At 42.6% G+C, this 18,580-nt stretch overlaps 1 protein-coding gene across 1 annotated transcript; it reads left to right on the top strand.

The window, feature by feature from the left end:
* The first annotated feature begins 514 nt into the window (after positions 1-514).
* On the top strand, positions 515-18,026 carry LOC138651071 (guanylate-binding protein 1-like). Its single transcript, XM_069741042.1, has 11 exons — positions 515-618; positions 4,837-5,042; positions 6,294-6,421; positions 6,547-6,656; positions 10,026-10,213; positions 11,780-12,022; positions 13,427-13,710; positions 15,830-16,042; positions 16,197-16,299; positions 16,619-16,812; positions 17,233-18,026. Exons 2-11 carry the CDS (start codon positions 4,850-4,852, stop codon positions 17,335-17,337), a joined length of 1,761 nt encoding a protein of 586 aa, XP_069597143.1. The 5' UTR covers positions 515-618; positions 4,837-4,849; the 3' UTR covers positions 17,338-18,026.
* The last annotated feature ends 554 nt before the right edge of the window (positions 18,027-18,580 follow it).

The following is an 18,580-nucleotide window of genomic DNA, read 5'->3' as shown; positions in this document are numbered from 1 at the left end:
TGCACTAGCCAGGGTTAAGTGAGGTGACAGCTTGGGACCAGGTTCGTGACGTTGGGGGGGGAGGACCCGCATAGGGCGTTAAGGGAGCTTAGGGATAGGCACAAGCTGAGTTATAATGGTGACTCATCCCTCATTCCCTACTATTAGGGCCTTCCTCCCCCTTTTCCCATATCATTGTTGGTGCTAGCTGTGCCGTCCACTGGACCGACCCTTGTGGTCATGAAAATTGGCCACAGAGACATATATATCTCCTCTAAGAAAAAGGACGTGGAACCACAGGTTGAGATATAGGACTCTCGCTTACCAGTTAGTGGTGCTGTTGATGGGGACTAGGGAAGCTCCCAAAGTGCTGTGCTGGGTGGCAGTGAAGCTGCAGAGAGAGAACAGAGAGTGAAGTGACCTCAGGAAGTGTATGAAGATGTCATATGTTCTAAGAGAAATGCCCACAAAGTGTTGAACCCGCTATCTACTGTACATACATCCCCATAGGTTATTGATAGTAAAATACAGTTTATTTTTCAGTGGTCTCCCTCATTGAACTCTACAAGATAAGGTCTTGGCCAGCCAAGGTTTATGGCATTATGTGGTCTGGTCTGCAAGAGAGTAACACCCTCACAGGTAAATTCCACACACCGAGCCAGGACCTTCATTTCCCTGTAGCGTGACGGGGCTTGGAAGACAAGTACCTTGCCCACAGCTACCGCCCTGTGCCATGTTACGTTTGGTGTAGTCGGCAGGATCGAGTCTCAGAACAAAAAGAACAAAGGGATACGGAGAAGACACGAGTTGCATGGAAGTTGGCAACCATGATGTGGTTTAAGATGGTGCCGCGCATGGACTTTAAAATGACTGTTAGTGGCACAGCACAAGAAGGACCCATTGGGTGTAGAGGACATGAGAGGGCGCAAAGAACCGACCAGTCCTCCAGAGGTTCCACCTCTAGAAGGGAGTGTCCTAAAGAGAGACACCAGCTTACAGTGAGGAATGCCTGCCCGAAGAGGGTCCACATCCCCAACCAGGACCTTCATTTTCATGTAGCGTGCTAGGGCGTGTAAGACTAGTAGTAGTACCTTGCCCTGCGCTACTACTAATAAATCCCCCGCCACCCCTGTACCACAGATCTGGTGGTCCGCACAACGTCTTAATCATTGAATTCAGGATTTTCATTCAGTCCTATTGCCCCCAGTGTAGAACATTCAGCCCCTCCCAAGGGGCAATGCACCCAGAAACAGAGTATACATGTCCATAGAGATACACTGGATATATAAATGCATTTCTAAAGATATTTTTCTGCTCGTTTTCTACAGGTGTCTGCACCAAAATATGCAATACCAATCTCCTCCGGTTACTATGTGTTTGCTGCATTTCTTTTATGCCTTTTCCCCCTTATTTGATGGTTTTTTGGTGCAGATATGAAGCAGAGTTTTCAACGCTTTTTTAATAGAAAAGAAAAGCTTTGATTCTGAGTTTTAAACTGCAGCAGACGTTTTTTTCAGAAGAAACCTACAGAGAAAAAAAGCACCAAAACCACAGAGATCAACAGAGTCTTCAGACCACAGAGGGCGGAGATTTCATGGAATCACCTCCATTTTTCTTGGAAATTTAGACCTTGTTCACATGTAGCCTAAATGCTGAGTATATTCTGCTGCTTGTTTTACGAGATCTGCCCCTCTTTCTATTGTTTAAAAGTTGGGTGGTGTGTAGCTTGTACTCCATATGCACCCCCACATATAGCCTGCACCCCATATGCTCCCCCAAATATAGTCTGCACCCCATATATAACTTGCACCCCATATGCACCCCCACATATAACTTGCACCCCATATGCACCCCCACATATAGCCTGCACCGCATATGCACCCCCATATATAGCCTGCACCCCATATGCACCCCCACATATAGTCTGCACCCCATATGCTCCCCCACATATAGTCTGCACCCCATATGCACCCCCACATATAGCCTGCACCCCATATGCTTCCCCACATATAGTCTGCACCCCATATGCACCCCCACATATAGCCTGCACCCCATATGCTCCCCCACATATAGTCTGCACCCCATATGCAACCCCACATATAGCCTGCACCCCATATGCTCCCCCACATATAGCCTGCACCCCATATGCTCCCCCACATATAGTCTGCACCCCATATGCACCCCCACATATAGTCTGCACCCCATATGCACCCCCACATATAGCCTGCACCCCATATGCTCCCCCACATATAGTCTGCACCCCATATGCACCCCCACATATAGCCTGCACCCCATATGCACCCCCACATATAGCCTGCACCCCATATGCACCCCCACATATAGCCTGCACCCCCACATATAGCCTGCACCCCATATGCACCCCCACATATAGCCTGCACCCCATATGCACCCCCACATATAGCCTGCACCCTATATGCACCCCCACATATAGCCTGCACCCCCACATATAGCCTGCACCCCATATGCACCCCCACATATAGCCTGCACCCCATATGCTCCCCCACATATAGTCTGCACCCCCACATATAGCCTGCACCCCATATGCACCCCCACATATAGCCTGCACCCCCACATATAGCCTGCACCCCATATGCACCCCCACATATAGCCTGCACCCCCACATATAGCCAGCACCCCATATGCACCCCACATATAGCCTGCACCCCCACATATAGCCTGCACCCCATATGCACCCCCACATATAGCCTGCACTCCATATGCACCCCACATATAGCCTGCACCCCCATATGCACCCCCACATATAGCCTGCACCCCATATGCACCCCCACATATAGCGTGCACCCCAAATGCACACCCACATATAGCCTGCACCCCCACATATAACTTGCACCTCATATGCACCCCCACATATAGCCTGCACCCCATATGTTCCCCCACATATAGCCTGCACCCCATATGCTCCCCCACATATAGCCTGCACCCCATATGCACCCCACATATAGCCTGCACCCCATATGCTCCCCCACATATAGCCTGCACCCCATATGCTCCCCCACATATAGCCTGCACCCCATATACACCCCCACATATAGCCTGCACCCCATATGCACCCCCACATATAGCCTGCACCCCATATGCACCCTTTACCTCACGTACCTCCTCACACAGCCTGCGATCCCATGATGTACCCCTGTTCCCCAATTACCTGTTGCCAGTGCCTCCTCCTTCCCAGGAAAACCCTTAATCACTTGTAATCTTTAGTATGGCTCCACCTATAAGTCACATGGGCGTGGTGTAATCACTGGTCCTTCCATTGAGGCAGGGAGCTGATCGGCGCTCTTCTGCCCATGCACGCTCAAAAAAAATAAAGACGGCGGTTTTCCTCCCACTAAAGGTAAGAAAAGGGGGGAAGTTGAAAAAAAATTGTTTGTATTTTTAAAATCTTCCTTCATAGTGGCACCGCCATATACAACCTGCCGCCCTAGGCACCTGCCCCAGGTTCCTAAGGAAAAATACGGCCCTGGGTGTAATTGAATTCAATTTGAATTTTACAAAAATCGGCATTCGGGGAAACACAGAATATTTGTAATTTGGGTCCATGCAGAGTCAGCACAATGACAATTATTGGCCATCTTTCTTTTTTCAAACCATATTAAAGCCAAAAGTCACAGTCCAGCACGAGCGGCGATGATCCTAGATGAGTGATGGTTAAGGGCAGAGTGATTTCCCCCAGATCTTGTATTTCTTATGCTTCGGAATCTGGAGAGATCCCAGAGAACTTACATTTTTGCAAAGGATAATTTCTCTGTAAGTCCAGTTTTTAGGAACTATCCGAAAACACACAGAGCAACTTTTGCACTTTTTTTTTTTTTTTTTTTTTTTAAACCTACTTGATTGCCTTTTATACACATGAAGACTCCCACAATCCTTTGCAGTATTAACTATTTAATGTCGGTGGGGCTGTAGCTTGGCCTCCTACAAGGTGAGAGCAGACACATTGGCTGTGGTTGGGGCCAGTGAAGGTAATGGAGTGTGATACACAGTGACACTGGTATTTACGCATATTGGTGTAAATATTTTACTTTTGCGTTGATACATTGTTTCCAGCTAAATAAAAAAATGGGGAGGCTGGCTGCTGGGGGAGGGGGGACTGGTTTTGTTAATAAAAAAAATAACTCGAATTGTTTTTGGGGGCTCAGCATTCAGTAAATGTGGTAAAAATGAACCTGACTACATGATTCAGATCAGCCCAACTATCTCTAAGCCAAATTTTACAAATTGTAAAACTTTCAAAAACTCTAAAAAACAAAAAAAAAACTCTATAGTCTTTTTGTTTTGAGGCTTTAAAAAAAAAAAAAAAAAAAAAGTTATTTTCTAATTTGAAAAAAAAAATTAAGAAAAAATTGCCATTCCGTGAGGCCAAGTTTTCCTTCTTTGTGTTGCAAGCTGTAGTTTTATTAATCTGATTTAAAAATAAAAAAATAAAAATTATATATATATATATATATATATATATATATATATATATATATATATATATATATATATATATATATATATATATAATTTTTTTTTTTTTTTTTTCTGTAATTTACAATAATGGATAGAATGTGATCAGAAAATAGAGTTTTGGAATGTAATAATGAAAACTAGAAACAAATCCCTACAGCATTCTTAAGGCTGAATTTGCACGTTTTGACAGGTGTTTTGCTTGTGTGTTTTTTTTTTTTTTTTTTTTAGTTTTTTTTTTTTAATTTCTGCTGACCAAACCTGAGCCGGTGGAGAAATTTCAGACTACCGCAGATCCCCCTATAGACAGTGCAGTGGAGCCGGAGATCGTGATGTCCCGTAATGGCTGTCCTTCCTCTTCTGTAGAACCCCACTGACGATGGCCCCGCTCCTTCCTATGCCGCGGCCGATCTGCCTGATAGAAAATGTTGACGGGAATACGCTGGTTCTCAATAAAGAAGCCGAGAAAATCCTTCTGGAAATCTCACAGCCGGTGGTGGTGATCGCAATCGTAGGAAAATACCGGACAGGAAAATCTTATCTGATGAACAAACTGGCCGGGAGCAGAACGGGTGAGTGATAAAGGCGAGCGCCAAACATGTCCTATGTATGGAGAATGTATGATCGGGGGTCCGGTCACTGATCGGGGGGGAGCGCCACTCATCCACAGAGGTCACATGTCCATGACCGACCACTGCTCCACTCATTGTCTATAGGAGACCGGTCATACATGGACATTACTGCTCCACTGACCCGGGAACATGTCCTGTTATCTGCAGGAAGAGCGCCGGTAAGTAACAAACGGCGCCATTCACTGTCCTGTACTGAAATTCCCTCTACACCAGGATCAGTAAATATTTACATCTGTTACTTACCAGCGAAAACAGGGAATGATATTATCACATCATCTGCAGCAGCAGCGAGAGCTCCCAGAAATATCACACTAATGTATAGTTATGTACATACATTACTGATCCTGAGTTACCTCCTGTATTATACTCCAGAGCTGCACTCACTATTCTGCTGGTACAGTCACTGTGTACATACATTACATTACTGATCCTGAGTTACATCCTGTATTATACCCCAGAGCTGCACTCACTATTCTGCTGGTGCAGTCAGTGTGTACATACATTACATTACTGATCCTGAGTTACATCCTGTATTATACTCCAGAGCAGCGCTCACTATTCTGCTGGTGCAGTCACTGTGTACATACATTACTGATCCTGAGTTACATCCTGTATTATACTCCAGAGCTGCACTCACTATTCTGCTGGTGCAGTCACTGTGTACATATATTACATTACTGATCCTGAGTTACATCCTGTATTATACTCCAGAGCTGCACTCACTATTCTGCTGGTGCAGTCACTGTGTACATACATTACTGATCCTGAGTTACATCCTGTATTATACTCCAGAGCTGCACTCACTATTCTGCTGGTGCAGTCACTGTGTACATACATTACATTACTGATCCTGAGTTACACCCTGTATTATACTCCAGAGCTGCACTCACTATTCTGCTGGTGTAGTCACTGTGTACATACATTACATTACTGATCCTGAGTTACCTCCTGTATTATACTCCAGAGCTGCACTCACTATTCTGCTGGTGCAGTCACTGTGTACATACATTGCATTACTGATCCTGAGTTACATCCTGTGTTATACCCCAGAGCTGCACTCACTATTCTGCTGGTGTAGTCACTGTGTACATACATTACATTACTGAACCTGAGTTACATCCTGTATTATACTCCAGAGCTGCACTCACTATTCTGCTGGTGAACATAAATGGTTTTATCATTTGTCTCCAGGTTTTCCTCTGGGATCCACCATCCAATCAAAGACTAAAGGGATTTGGATGTGGTGCGTTCCTCACCCTCAGAAATCCGGACAGACACTTGTCCTCCTGGACACTGAGGGTCTCGGTGATGTGGAAAAGGTGAGTTACAGCCTCTGTCTCGTCTCCTATCGGTCAGACATTGATCAGTCTCTTGTCTCCTCCGTCCCTGTCCGGTGTTGTGGATCAGCAGTAATCTTTTCCTCTTCTCCTCTTTTCCTCTTCAGGGCGACTGTAAGAACGATGCCTGGATCTTCTCCTTGGCCGTCATGTTGAGCAGCTCCTTGGTGTTTAACAGTTTGGGGACGATTGACCAGCAGTCTATGGAGCAGCTGCAGTATCCGAAATACACTTTGGGAACATACAGTATCATTTGACTTTTATAGATGACCTGTCCCTTGCTATATAGAGGTGTATAAAATATCTATATATAGTCTAAGGGGTACTTCCGTCCGTCTGTCTGTAACAGAAATCCCGCGTCGCTGATTGGTCTCGCCAGCTGTCTGTCCTGGCTGCCGCGATCAATCAGCGACGGGCACAGTCAGGCCGAGAATTAGTCCCTCCCTACTTCCGTCCAGTCAGTGCCCGGCGCCCGCATACTCCCATCCAGTCACCGCTCACACAGGGTTAATGCCAGCGTTAACTGACCGCGTTATGCCGTGGTTAACGCACTCCGTTACCGCCGCTATTAACCCTGTGTGTCCCCAACTTGTTACTATTGATGCGGCCTATGCCTCGGCGGGTGAGTATATAACTATTTTTTTATTTTAATTACACGGTGAGTGGCCGGGCCCGGGCATAGTGATCTATGTGTACGGTGGCCCCAGCTGTGCGGAGTAGTCGTGTATCATATGAAGCTGTATGGGACTATTTACTTCTATGGGCTGTGTTATATACTACATGGGCTGGGTTATTTACTGCGTGGCCTGTGTTAACGCATCGGGTATTCTACAACATGTATGTCTATAGCAGCCGCATAGTATATAGCACATGCCCCATAGTACGCCTATATACTACGTGGCCTGTGCTATATACTATGTGGCTGCTATATACATACATATTCTAGAATACCCGATGCGTTAGAATCCGGCTATATATATGTATTCTCATTTAAAGATTTTTTTTTCTGTATTTTCATGACTATGAAAATTGTACATTCACACTGAAGGCATCAAAACTATGAATTAACACATGTGGAATTATATACTTACCAAAAAAGTGAGAAACAACTGAAATCATGTCTTATATTCTAGGTTCTTCAAAGTAGCCACCTTTTGCTTTGACTGCTTTGCACACTCTTGGCATTCTCTTGATGAGCTTCAAGAGGTAGTCACCGGGAATGGTCTTCCAACAATCTTGAAGGAGTTCCCAGAGATGCTTAGCACTTGTTGGCCCTTTTGCCTTCACTCTGCGGTCCAGCTCACCCCAAACCATCTCGATTGGGTTCAGGTCTGGTGACTGTGGAGGCCAGGTCATCTGGCGTAGCACCCCATCACTCTCCTTCTTGGTCAAATAGCCCTTACACAGCCTGGAGGTGTGTTTGGGGTCATTGTCCTGTTGAAAAATAAATGATGGTCCAACTAAACACAAACCGGATGGAATAGCATCCGCTGCAAGATGCTGTGGTAGCCATGCTGGTTCAGTATGCCTTCAATTTTGAATAAATCCCCAACAGTGTCACTAACAAAGCGCCCCCACACCATCACACCTCCTCCTCCATGCTTCACGGTGGGATCCAGGCATGTAGAGTCCATCCGTTCACCTTTTCTGCGTCGCACAAAGACACGGTGGTTGGAACCAAAGATCTCAAATTTGGACTCATCAGACCAAAGCACAGATTTCCACTGGTCTAATGTCCATTACTTGTGTTCTTTAGCCCAAACAAGTCTCTTCTGCTTGTTGCCTGTCCTTAGCAGTGGTTTCCTAGCAGCTATTTTACCATGAAGGCCTGTTGCACAAAGTCTCCTCTTAACAGTTGTTGTAGAGATGTGTCTGCTGCTAGAACTCTGTGTGGCATTGACCTCGTCTCTAATCTGAGCTGCTGTTAACCTGCGATTTCTGAGGCTGCTGACTCGGATAAACTTATCCTCAGAAGCAGAGGTGACTCTTGGTCTTCCTTTCCTGGGGCGGTCCTCATGTGAGCCAGTTTCATTGTAGTGCTTGATGGTTTTTGCCACTGCATTTGGGGACACTTTCAAAGTTTCCCCAATTTTTCGGACTGACTGACCTTCATTTCTTAAAGTAATGATGGCCACTCGTTTTTCTTTACTTAGCTGCTTTTTTCTTGCCTTAATACAAATTCTAACAGTCTATTCAGTAGGACTATCAGCTGTGTATCCACCAGACTTCTGCACAACACAACTGATTGTCCCAACCCCATTTATAAGGCAAGAAATCCCACTTATTAAACCTGACAGGGCACACCTGTGAAGTGAAAACCATTCCCGGTGACTACCTCTTGAAGCTCATCAAGAGAATGCCAAGAGTGTGCAAAGCAGTCATCAAAGCAAAAGGTGGTTACTTTGAAGAACCTAGAATATAAGACATACTTTCAGTTGTTTCACACTTTTTTGTTAAGTATATAATTCCACATGTGTTAATTCATAGTTTTGATGCCTTCAGTGTGAATGTACAATTTTCATAGTCATGAAAATACAGAAAAATCTTTAAATGAGTAAGTGTCCAAACTTTGGGTCTGTACTGTGTATGTGTGTATGTGTGTCTATCTATCTATCTATCTATCTCTATTGTCAGGTTGGCGCCGTTATACTGATAATTTGGTGAAGAATCTGTCTTGTGGTTCTTGTGTAACCAGTGTTAGAAGTTTTCAGTTGATGAGATGCCTGCGCTCCGGGTCAGGACTGTAGGCAGAGTCTGATCTCCCGGCTCTAAAGCCAGCCAAACCAAGGAAAGACCTGACCACAGGCCGCTCCAAAGCAGTCTTTCTCTCTGCCTCTTTGATGAGGAACATGTTTGTGCTTTGGGATGGCCCGTTGGCTGGTCTTTCCTTGGTTTCTCTGGCTTAGAGCAGGAAGATAAGACTTTGCCTCCAATCTCAACCTGTAGCATGGGTATCTCATTAAGTGAACACTTCTAACACTGATTACACAAGAACCACAAGACAGATTTCTTCACCCCAGGTTTCATTTTAATCAGTTTAACACTTCCAACCTGACAATGCCTGTAGTTTACTTAGCAAAATTCTGCTGACAGGGTTACTTTAATGGTCATCAGAGGAAGGTATTCTATGCTGAATGCGCTTGAGGAAAACATCAAGATCTGCTTTTAAGTAATCACGGACCAATGACGTTCTTGAAGGGAAACAAGTCTGGAGACACTGCAGGACCTGGTAGCACATTTTGATCAAGCAGGCTCCTCACAGTAACACGAGCAATTTTTCTTTCTTTTTTTTTTTTTGTTTCTCTATGCACCGCAAAGTTTCTCCTATCCGTTGCAATACTTATCAGAGCGCACACTGTCTGGACACTGATGCAATCAATTTGCTGATTTTTCACGGACCCATAGACTTGTGAGGGGGACTTTCATCTGTGACTCCAATCAAAAACAGATGGGTCTTCTGTTTTATCTGCACGCATTGTCCACAAAAATTCAGATGTCTGAATGAGGCCTTTTAGACCAGAATTTTTTTCTATTTCTTCACCAAATCGATCACCCATTCACACTTTCCTTGACCCCAGTTTCCCAGTTATGTCACTGAACTGACAAAGCTGATCAAGCTAAAATCGTCTACTAAGGAAGACCACAGCGGGGAATATAAGAGATACATGCCATCCTTCACCTGGTGCGTCCGAGACTTCACTCTGACACTGGAGAAGAATGGAAAAGCAATAACGGAAGATGAATATCTGATGTCTTCTCTGGAGCTCAAGAAAGGTAATAGAATTACAAAATTAGTTTATTTTTCTCTTCCCTGTAGGAGAAGGGATGGGGAATTAAGACTCTTTTTAGCATCCTGTAATCAGACTGTATGCTATGAGAACGCACCGACTAACAATTTTGGTTCCAGTGAGGTTAAAAAAATAAAAATAAAAATTAACTCCTGTCCTGAACCGGGGCCAGCTCCTCTGTAGTCATTGATCAGGATGCAGCAAAACGCGCGTCGGGGTGAGTGCCACACTGTCTGCAGAACCTATTCTGATCCAGGTACTAGTCATTTCCCCAGCTGGATATCTTCACACATCTATACATTTTATATGTCAAGCGGTGATGGATTGTGATGGCGTGTGCGATATAGTATCAACACTTTGAATACTAATTTAGGATATGTCAAATCATTGACAGCATATTATTGACTTCCAATCCATCCCAGTGTTGGCATCTCTTACAATTTTGATTGTATACATTTTTTGGAGTGATTATTGATTTTATGCTATGTGCACACGTTCAGGAATTCAAGCAGAAATTTCCGGAGAAAATCCGGATATTTCTGCCAGAATTCCGCAACAATTCTGCATGCAGAATTACCGCGGTTTTACCGCGGAATTACCGCGGAATTTGCGCGGATTTTCCCAAAAATTTCTCACTGCTTAGCCAGTGGGAAATCCGCGCAAATTCCGCAAAATTAATGGACATGCTCATTATTTTTCCGCAAAGCGTTTTTTGCGCGGAAAATAGCGCAGCATGTGCATTAAAATTGCGGAATTCATGTAAAATGATAGGATGCATAAAATATGCGGATTATTTGCGGATTTATAGCGTTTTTATAGCGCAAAAACGCTTAAAATCCGCAAATAATCCGGAACGTGTGCACATAGCCTTACACTGCTTTGCATCATCTTTTCTCCTGGCATTTGTCCTGCAGCTATATTTGATCTTATGCAGAACCCTTTCAGGTTCTGTGGCCTGTTGTGTTTTCTTTGCCAATTTTTCATGTTTAGACCTTTCAATCCGGTCAATTGTATTGGTTCCCACAGAATATTGAGGAGAATGAAGTATGCACACATCCTCCAATTTACAGTATGAGCCCCCATAGCCTCTCTATATACAGTAACTGGCCCATATACAGTATGAAAATCCCACACAGCCCCTTTATATAGTCTGAGCCCCCACATAGACTCCCTATTTACCATATGAGTACCTCACATAATCCTCTATATACAGTGTAAGCCCTCACATAGCCCCTTAAATACAGTGAGCCCCACCTAGCTGCTAAAACATTAGCCCCTTATTTACAGTGTGAGCCCCCACACTGCTTCTATATACATTGAGCCCCCACATAGCCTCTATATAGAGTATTATCCCCCACAAAGCCTCTATGTATAAGCCCCAACATTGCCTCCTATATACAGTATGAGCCCCCACATAGCCTCCTGTGACATGCCTAGTGTCCAGTGTGTGTGGCTACCATAGGAGGTGACTCTGGAAAAGCTTGTCTGCAGGATTCACAGCTTATCTGGGTTGGCATAATGGATATTAACTACTCTAATTTATCTATTCAAGGTACTGACGAAAAAACCAAAACTTTCAATTTATCCCGTGACTGCATTCTGCACTTCTTCCACGAACACAAATGTTTTGTATTTGACCGGCCGGGATCAAAGAAACAACTTCAGATTTTAGAAGAATTAGAAGAAAGCGAATTGGAAGAAGAGTTTGTGGAACAAACTAAAAGATTCTACAGTTACATGATGCATCACAGTCGTGCGAAATCCCTGGCTGGAGGAGCTGAAGTAACTGGGAGAAGTAAGTTATATAAATGTAGACTATGTTCCAAACAAAGTCCTCTTATTGGATTGTGATAAACCTTCAATTTGATGATCGTTTTGTACAAAATTGTTTTGCCTCCAAAAATACTACAAACTGCTCTCCACTAAGTGGCACCCTTCTGTCCATCTTGCAACTTGTGGCTGGTTTTCAATCAGTTTCTAGAAGCAAAGATGCCCCAAAAAAACTGAAGGCTGAGCAGAGAAACAAAAGTAACCTCCCCTCATGTTCTTTGGTCCATCAAATTGCATAAAAGGATAAGAGGGGGGATTTACTTTAGGAAAAGTAAGCTATTTGACATAGCAGGAGCTGTTACACAAAGGGGTCTCTCTTGGTGAGGTGGATCCTCCTAAGGTCAGGGTGAGCACACGTGCCAAGGTTGTCTCTGCAACAGGCAGGTACAGAATGTGGCGGAAAAGCTAGAGTTTCTGGAAGCCACGTGTGGACACGTAGAGAGAAACTTAGTCTTGAGACGTACTGGAAGCTGCAGGCGGACAGGAGACTTACTGGAAGCTGCAGGCGGACAGGAGACGTACAGGAAGCTGCAGGCGGACAGGAGACGTGCAGGCGGGCCCATAGAGGCAAACAAGCATTTGAGATCTTCCACTGATGGGTAGCAAGATTACTGGAAACTCATGGACAAGAAGCTAGACAGCCAAGAAACATCATGATGACTGTGGACTGGAACTGTGCACAGTCAACTAAGAGTTACTATCAAGTCTTAATACAAAGACCCAGGTGTGTATCTTGGGAGGCCTTATCTAGGCCCAGGAAAAGCAACACATAGGAACACGCCAGGATACTTGCAAATCCCAATGTGGAGCATGATACAATCTAATGGACCAGAGCTTATGCTTAACTGGAGCGATGCATGGCAGGGAAAGGTAGACACAACTCCTAATGTACTGATATAGAATGACCCACTCAAATAGTAAATGCAAGTTACAGATTATAAGAAGCTCCTAAATGCAGTAGACTGGTATGTGCACTAAATGCTTGAGGGCAACATGAGTCTTTTTTTATTCAACAGTTTTTTTGTGAAAGGATCGCTACGATTTAAATGCCATTTTCCCTTAATGTTGGCAAGTAGATGACATACTAATACAAAGCATGTAGTATATATCTTGCAGTCTTTATTCATTAAACTTTCCACCCTTCCTTGCTTGCTTTTATCTATCAATGTATTTTGGGGGTTTATTTATGGCTTTATGGAAACCAAAATAACCTAAATCAAGTCTGTGGAGCAAGGACAGTCTGCTGTAAACCTTGAACTTGTGTGAGCAAATGTTTTGTTGGCAATTTCTGTAGAATACACAAATAGGGATGAACATAACGGCCATATAACGCTAAATATGGGAATCTAATATTGTCTGTATCTTTCAGTGTTAGCTGTTCTCGCGGCCTCGTATGTGACAGCAATTCAGAGCGGAACAGTCCCCTGCATGGAGAACGCAGTCCTGGCTCTGGCCAAGATAGAAAACACCGGAGCTCTACAAGACGCAATGTCCAAATATCAATGTGAGATGGAAAAACGTGTTCTGAAATTCCCAACGGAGACACAACAAGAGTTCCTGAACATGCACATGGAATGTGAGAAAGAGGCCATTGTGGTCTTCATGGGACGTTCCCTCAACGATGAGGATCAGAAATATCAAAAGAAGCTGAAGGTCAGTCGCGAGAATACAAAATGAATCCATAATAATAATAATAATAATAATAATAATAATAATAATAATAATAATAATAATAATAATCCCTTCCTTTAATATTGACTCTCCTGAAACTCCAGGCTCCATAATCGAAAACAGGTGGCTGCACTGATCACGAAAACCAGTTCTTCCTTTATTTGAATATTAATATCTGTAAATTTTACCATTTTATTTACAATTTTTATTAAGTGTCAGATACATAGCCGGGGGGTGATCACAATGAACCCACCATTGTGGTCACTTAGACACAGATGACACCAGAGATATTAAACAGATCTCACCGCTGCCTCCAATCGTCATGACAATTATGCAATTGGCTGCCGAGTGATGGACGAGGCCGTGGCTGCTTCCACTACTAGGCCGGTTATTTGTGAACTCAGTGACTGTATGGTGTATATACACCTCTGATTCGAACGCAAAGGATATATGTTAATACCCTGGTATGGTCACTGCCAGCTTCACAATGGCAAGCTACTCGCTGCCACCACAAATCTTTTATATAGGCTGACTGGACACCCGTTACATGTAGCATTTCAGTTCAGGGGTGCGGTTTACAGAACAAGAGGAACAGAGATATTAAAATTAATATTTAATCCAGAAAGATGGGCAGTGCTTATAAAAATATACAAAGATAATGCAAAATGGGAACAAAACAAAATATATATATAATTTGAATAAAATTAAAAAGAGTAATGAAAGAAACTTGCTAAACCTGGTCACAGAAATCGCTCGAAGCTTAGCAGAGGAAAGCATTCCTCCTGATCTGGAGAAAGGACACTCGCGCAGTAAATGGTTTCCCAGAATGACAGACCCAAACTCAGTTTCTGCTTTATTAGCTTTAGGTTACGCCCACACGCCTCAACTTGATTACCTCACATTGGGGTTGATTGTAGGTTGTTCTCAGCCCTTTTAACATTGAGAGCTCCAACTTACAGGATATCTTCTCTACTGAAGGTCCCAGGTGTTGGAAATTAACGTCATATATTTTTTTTATCGTGACTTTACTTTGGCAGAGACAAAATATGACTTGGTTTGCATAATATATCGGATCGTTAAGTTGAAGGAGGTGTTCTAGTAGCCCCTACAGGGATGTGACTCACATCCCTCTTTTTGCTATAAAGCTGAACATCTATATCCCATTAATGTCAAATCGATACAAACACTAATATTCATATTTCTACAATGTAGACACAACATCTGGAACATTCCCTCTGAACCGAGGATGTTCCATTCTTGTGTGTAAATAAATGTCTGTAAATAAACACATCTGTTTAATTACCTGGACATTGCAGGGGGGCCACTGCTTCAAATGTTTTTCTCTTCTTAACTAGAACTAGTTTCTTCTCTTCCCCAAATGTTATTGTGAGGCCCCACTTTGAAAAGGAGTTTAATTTGTCAGCTCTTCTCCCTTTTCTGGAGATGTCTTATGGATTTTAATTTTTCCATTACCTTAAGTACATTGTCTTTATTGGCATTATTTTTGTGCTGCTTCGCCTATGAGAATTGTTAAATCTTGGCATTCTCATGTTTTTGAATGGCAATCAATAGGCACAACTTGGCGATTCCCATTATAGGACAGTGACCTCCTTTCTATCATAGCTGGAGTTCAGAGCTTATTCATTCAATATCTCCAATACACACCATCTGTCGCCAAACAGGGTACAGAGAGGAGCTGTGCTGCTCTGCCACTACTGGAGAAGACAAACACTTTTTGGCAGGGATGCTAGGAGTTGACTCCTGACAGTCTGGTATTGAATGTGTTGGTTCTAGACAACCATTTTTAAGTCAAAAAGACAAACATACAAAAAAATATCAAATTCCTACGAGATATCGAAGCATAAGATCAATAGACATACTAGACAAACTAAATCAAGATATGATAGTATCAACATGATATAGAAAAAAAATGTAGTATACTCTGCCTCCACGATTTAATCTGTGGGCGATTCTATTTATCGAACACCGAGACCTCATCTAACGAGAGTAGACTTGACTTCTGCACACTTCTACCATTAGACAAAAAGCAGTGGAGTCCAGACTAACTCAAGCTTTAAAAATGTTCCCTTTTTTAAACCAGGGATTAATTGATGATAAAATGAGTGAATATTCTACAAAGAATGAAAAGGCTTCGAGAGATTATTGCCGTAATCTTCTTCAGGAACTCAGTGCCACTATGGAGAATGACATATTGGCCGGGATATATTTCGTACCTGGAGGACACAAACTGTATTTAATGGAGAAGCTTAAGGTTATAGAAGCCTATAACACACGGCCTGGAAAAGGTATAAAGGTGAGTTTCATAATGTGTGTTAAGACCCCTGATAGAAATACCCACTTAATTGCAATTTTATATCTTTCGTAAAAGAAAAAAATATTTTATACTCTTCATCAGGTCAGCTGACCCTAGCCACCATGTAACCAATTCTACCTTTTCACAACAACAGTCTCTTGAAGTGATCCAGAAGTACATCATTGAGAAGAAAGACATTGAAGCTGCCATCATTAAAGCAGATGAGACCCTGACTGAGAAGGAGAGACAGCTAGCAGGTGAGAAATGGGCAGTTGTAGGGACGGCTGCGAATATCATGGACACTGGCCCAATATTTGATCAACTGATGTTTCTGGAACCAAATACTGGTCAAAATATGATCTTATTGGAGTGCAAGGAGCGCTGCAATCCAGTGATCTGCTGCACGACAATTTACTTGACTGGAGAGCTGTTTCGGGTCCTTGGAAAGGCCAAAAAAAAGGCCATGCTATAAAATCAGACCTAAAGGTCCTTCTTTCTCAGGACTGGTGGCATTCTGATCTACTGTCTATGTATTTCGTAATGGTAATTGCTCACTTGTTCTTCTTGCTGTTTCAGAGGAACGTGCTCAATCTGAAAACGCGGTTAGGGAAAAGCAAATTATAGAGCAAAATACCAGAAATATGCAACAATTTAAGGAAGATCAGGCAAGAAGTTTTGAGCAGCATAAGGCAATGCTCATGGAAAAGATGGAACAAGAAAGAAAGATGATGGTTCAGCAAAATGAATTGGTCATAGCCCGGAAGCTCAAGGTAGAGTATTGTAAAGTTCAGCTGGATTTCCCAAAACTGTCCTTCGGGTGCATGAGATTCACAAAATGGGAATATTTTTGTGTCTCTGGTGGTGGCCGATTAGTCTATAATGGCACTGTGACTACAGTATGGTGGCTTCTGATGATGCTTCCACAAAAAGGCTCAGCGATGACTTTGAAGCTTCCTCGAGAGAGGTCACGTTCCTTGTTTTAAAATATAAACTCTACAAAGTCCAACAATGTCTGCAAGACTCCTGGAAAACGTTCAGGGCCCGATTACATGCAAAAGTAGGGTACTTGGGTATGTAAAATGTTGATTGATAACTAAGAAATCACTCCCATGTATTTATTTTTTTGAGTCTTTCTAAATCTTTGCTAATTCTGTATTTTTTTTTTTTTTTTTTTTTTGTGTCCATTTTAGGAGCAAGAAATGATGATGAATTTGCAAAATCAAATGTCAGACCTGAAAAAAGAAATAAAAAAATTACAGGAAGAGAACTCAAAAAGTGGATGTAATGTAATGTAAAATTATAAAAAAAAATACCTTAGTTAAAGTTCAAAATATTAAGGTAATCTACTCTGGAACCCAACAGACCTATAATTTTCAGTACTTTGACAATGGAAGACCGGTCCCCATCCTGCTAAAAAAAAAAAAAGTCTTGAATGTTTGACACTGCTGTTCCCTCTAGGACAAGGATTGGTGGATATACATTTTCTGTGCTGTAAAATAACAGAATATATAAAAATACTTTGTGCTAATACTATAAAAGATGTGCTGGATTGTGTTTCGAAGTCTCCCAGGATCCAGGGTGATTCCTTCTTTGTAGTTTCGCCTGCAAGCCGACAGATTCCTTGCTCTGTGCATGTGTGAAACGCCTAAGGAGTTAGTGATGTGTTACATCTTTCTTTTGTTTGCCAAAATTCTAGTTGATGGTTAGAGATGGCCAGATCGATTTGTGGGACTCCAGTTTCTCGGCCAGGTCTGTAGTCCCTGGCCACTGGATGGGAGGATCACGAATCTGTTACTTTCCGGAAACCTTGATGAAGCTTTCGACTAGCTGGTACTTGTTCAACGTCATCATTGTGGCATGACATACAGATGAAGTCACACCAGCCCTGGCTAATCAAAAGCTGTGGTGGAAATCCTGCAAGTTAAGAGATTTGCAAGCCTCTCATTTAAATACTGCAATACCAGTCACTGCCTGTAAATAAACGATGGTGCTGTTTGTGAAAATAAAAAATTGCAAAATTCAAGAAATAACTACTATAATTCTTCAATGAAGGGAAGTGTGAACAACACAATATTTATTTTGGCATTACAATATGATTCAACTGGTATGTTTTAGATACTACATAAGATTTGTATGATTCCTATGTTTATATGCTATATATTTTGGATTGCAGGGGGTTACATTTCTTTATTTACCTTTCAGAACATTCTGATGTTCGTTTTGTTTTTTGAACCAAGAATAACACTGAACAAAATATCTGAGATCCTGTTTTTCCTCGGTTATATGGGTAAAACTGTCTCCACTCTAGGATCTGGACCATACAATTATTTATAAAAGATGAATGCACGACAGAAGGATGGAGACAGAATGTCCCTTTTCTTTCTGTGTTTCAACCCTGTTGTGAGACCTTCAATCATAACATATACTGGGCATATCTGCAAAGGAACATTAAAGGGAACCTTTCACATTCAAATAATGGTATTTAATTGCAGATACAGGGTTCATTTGAAGGGAAATTGCATGAAAATTATCTTAGGC

This window comes from Ranitomeya imitator, chromosome 10 (assembly GCF_032444005.1).
Source record: "Ranitomeya imitator isolate aRanImi1 chromosome 10, aRanImi1.pri, whole genome shotgun sequence".
Classification (NCBI taxonomy): domain Eukaryota; kingdom Metazoa; phylum Chordata; class Amphibia; order Anura; family Dendrobatidae; genus Ranitomeya; species Ranitomeya imitator.
The sequence above is the reverse complement of the archived record's forward strand: the minus strand, read 5'-3'. Positions and strand labels throughout refer to the sequence as shown.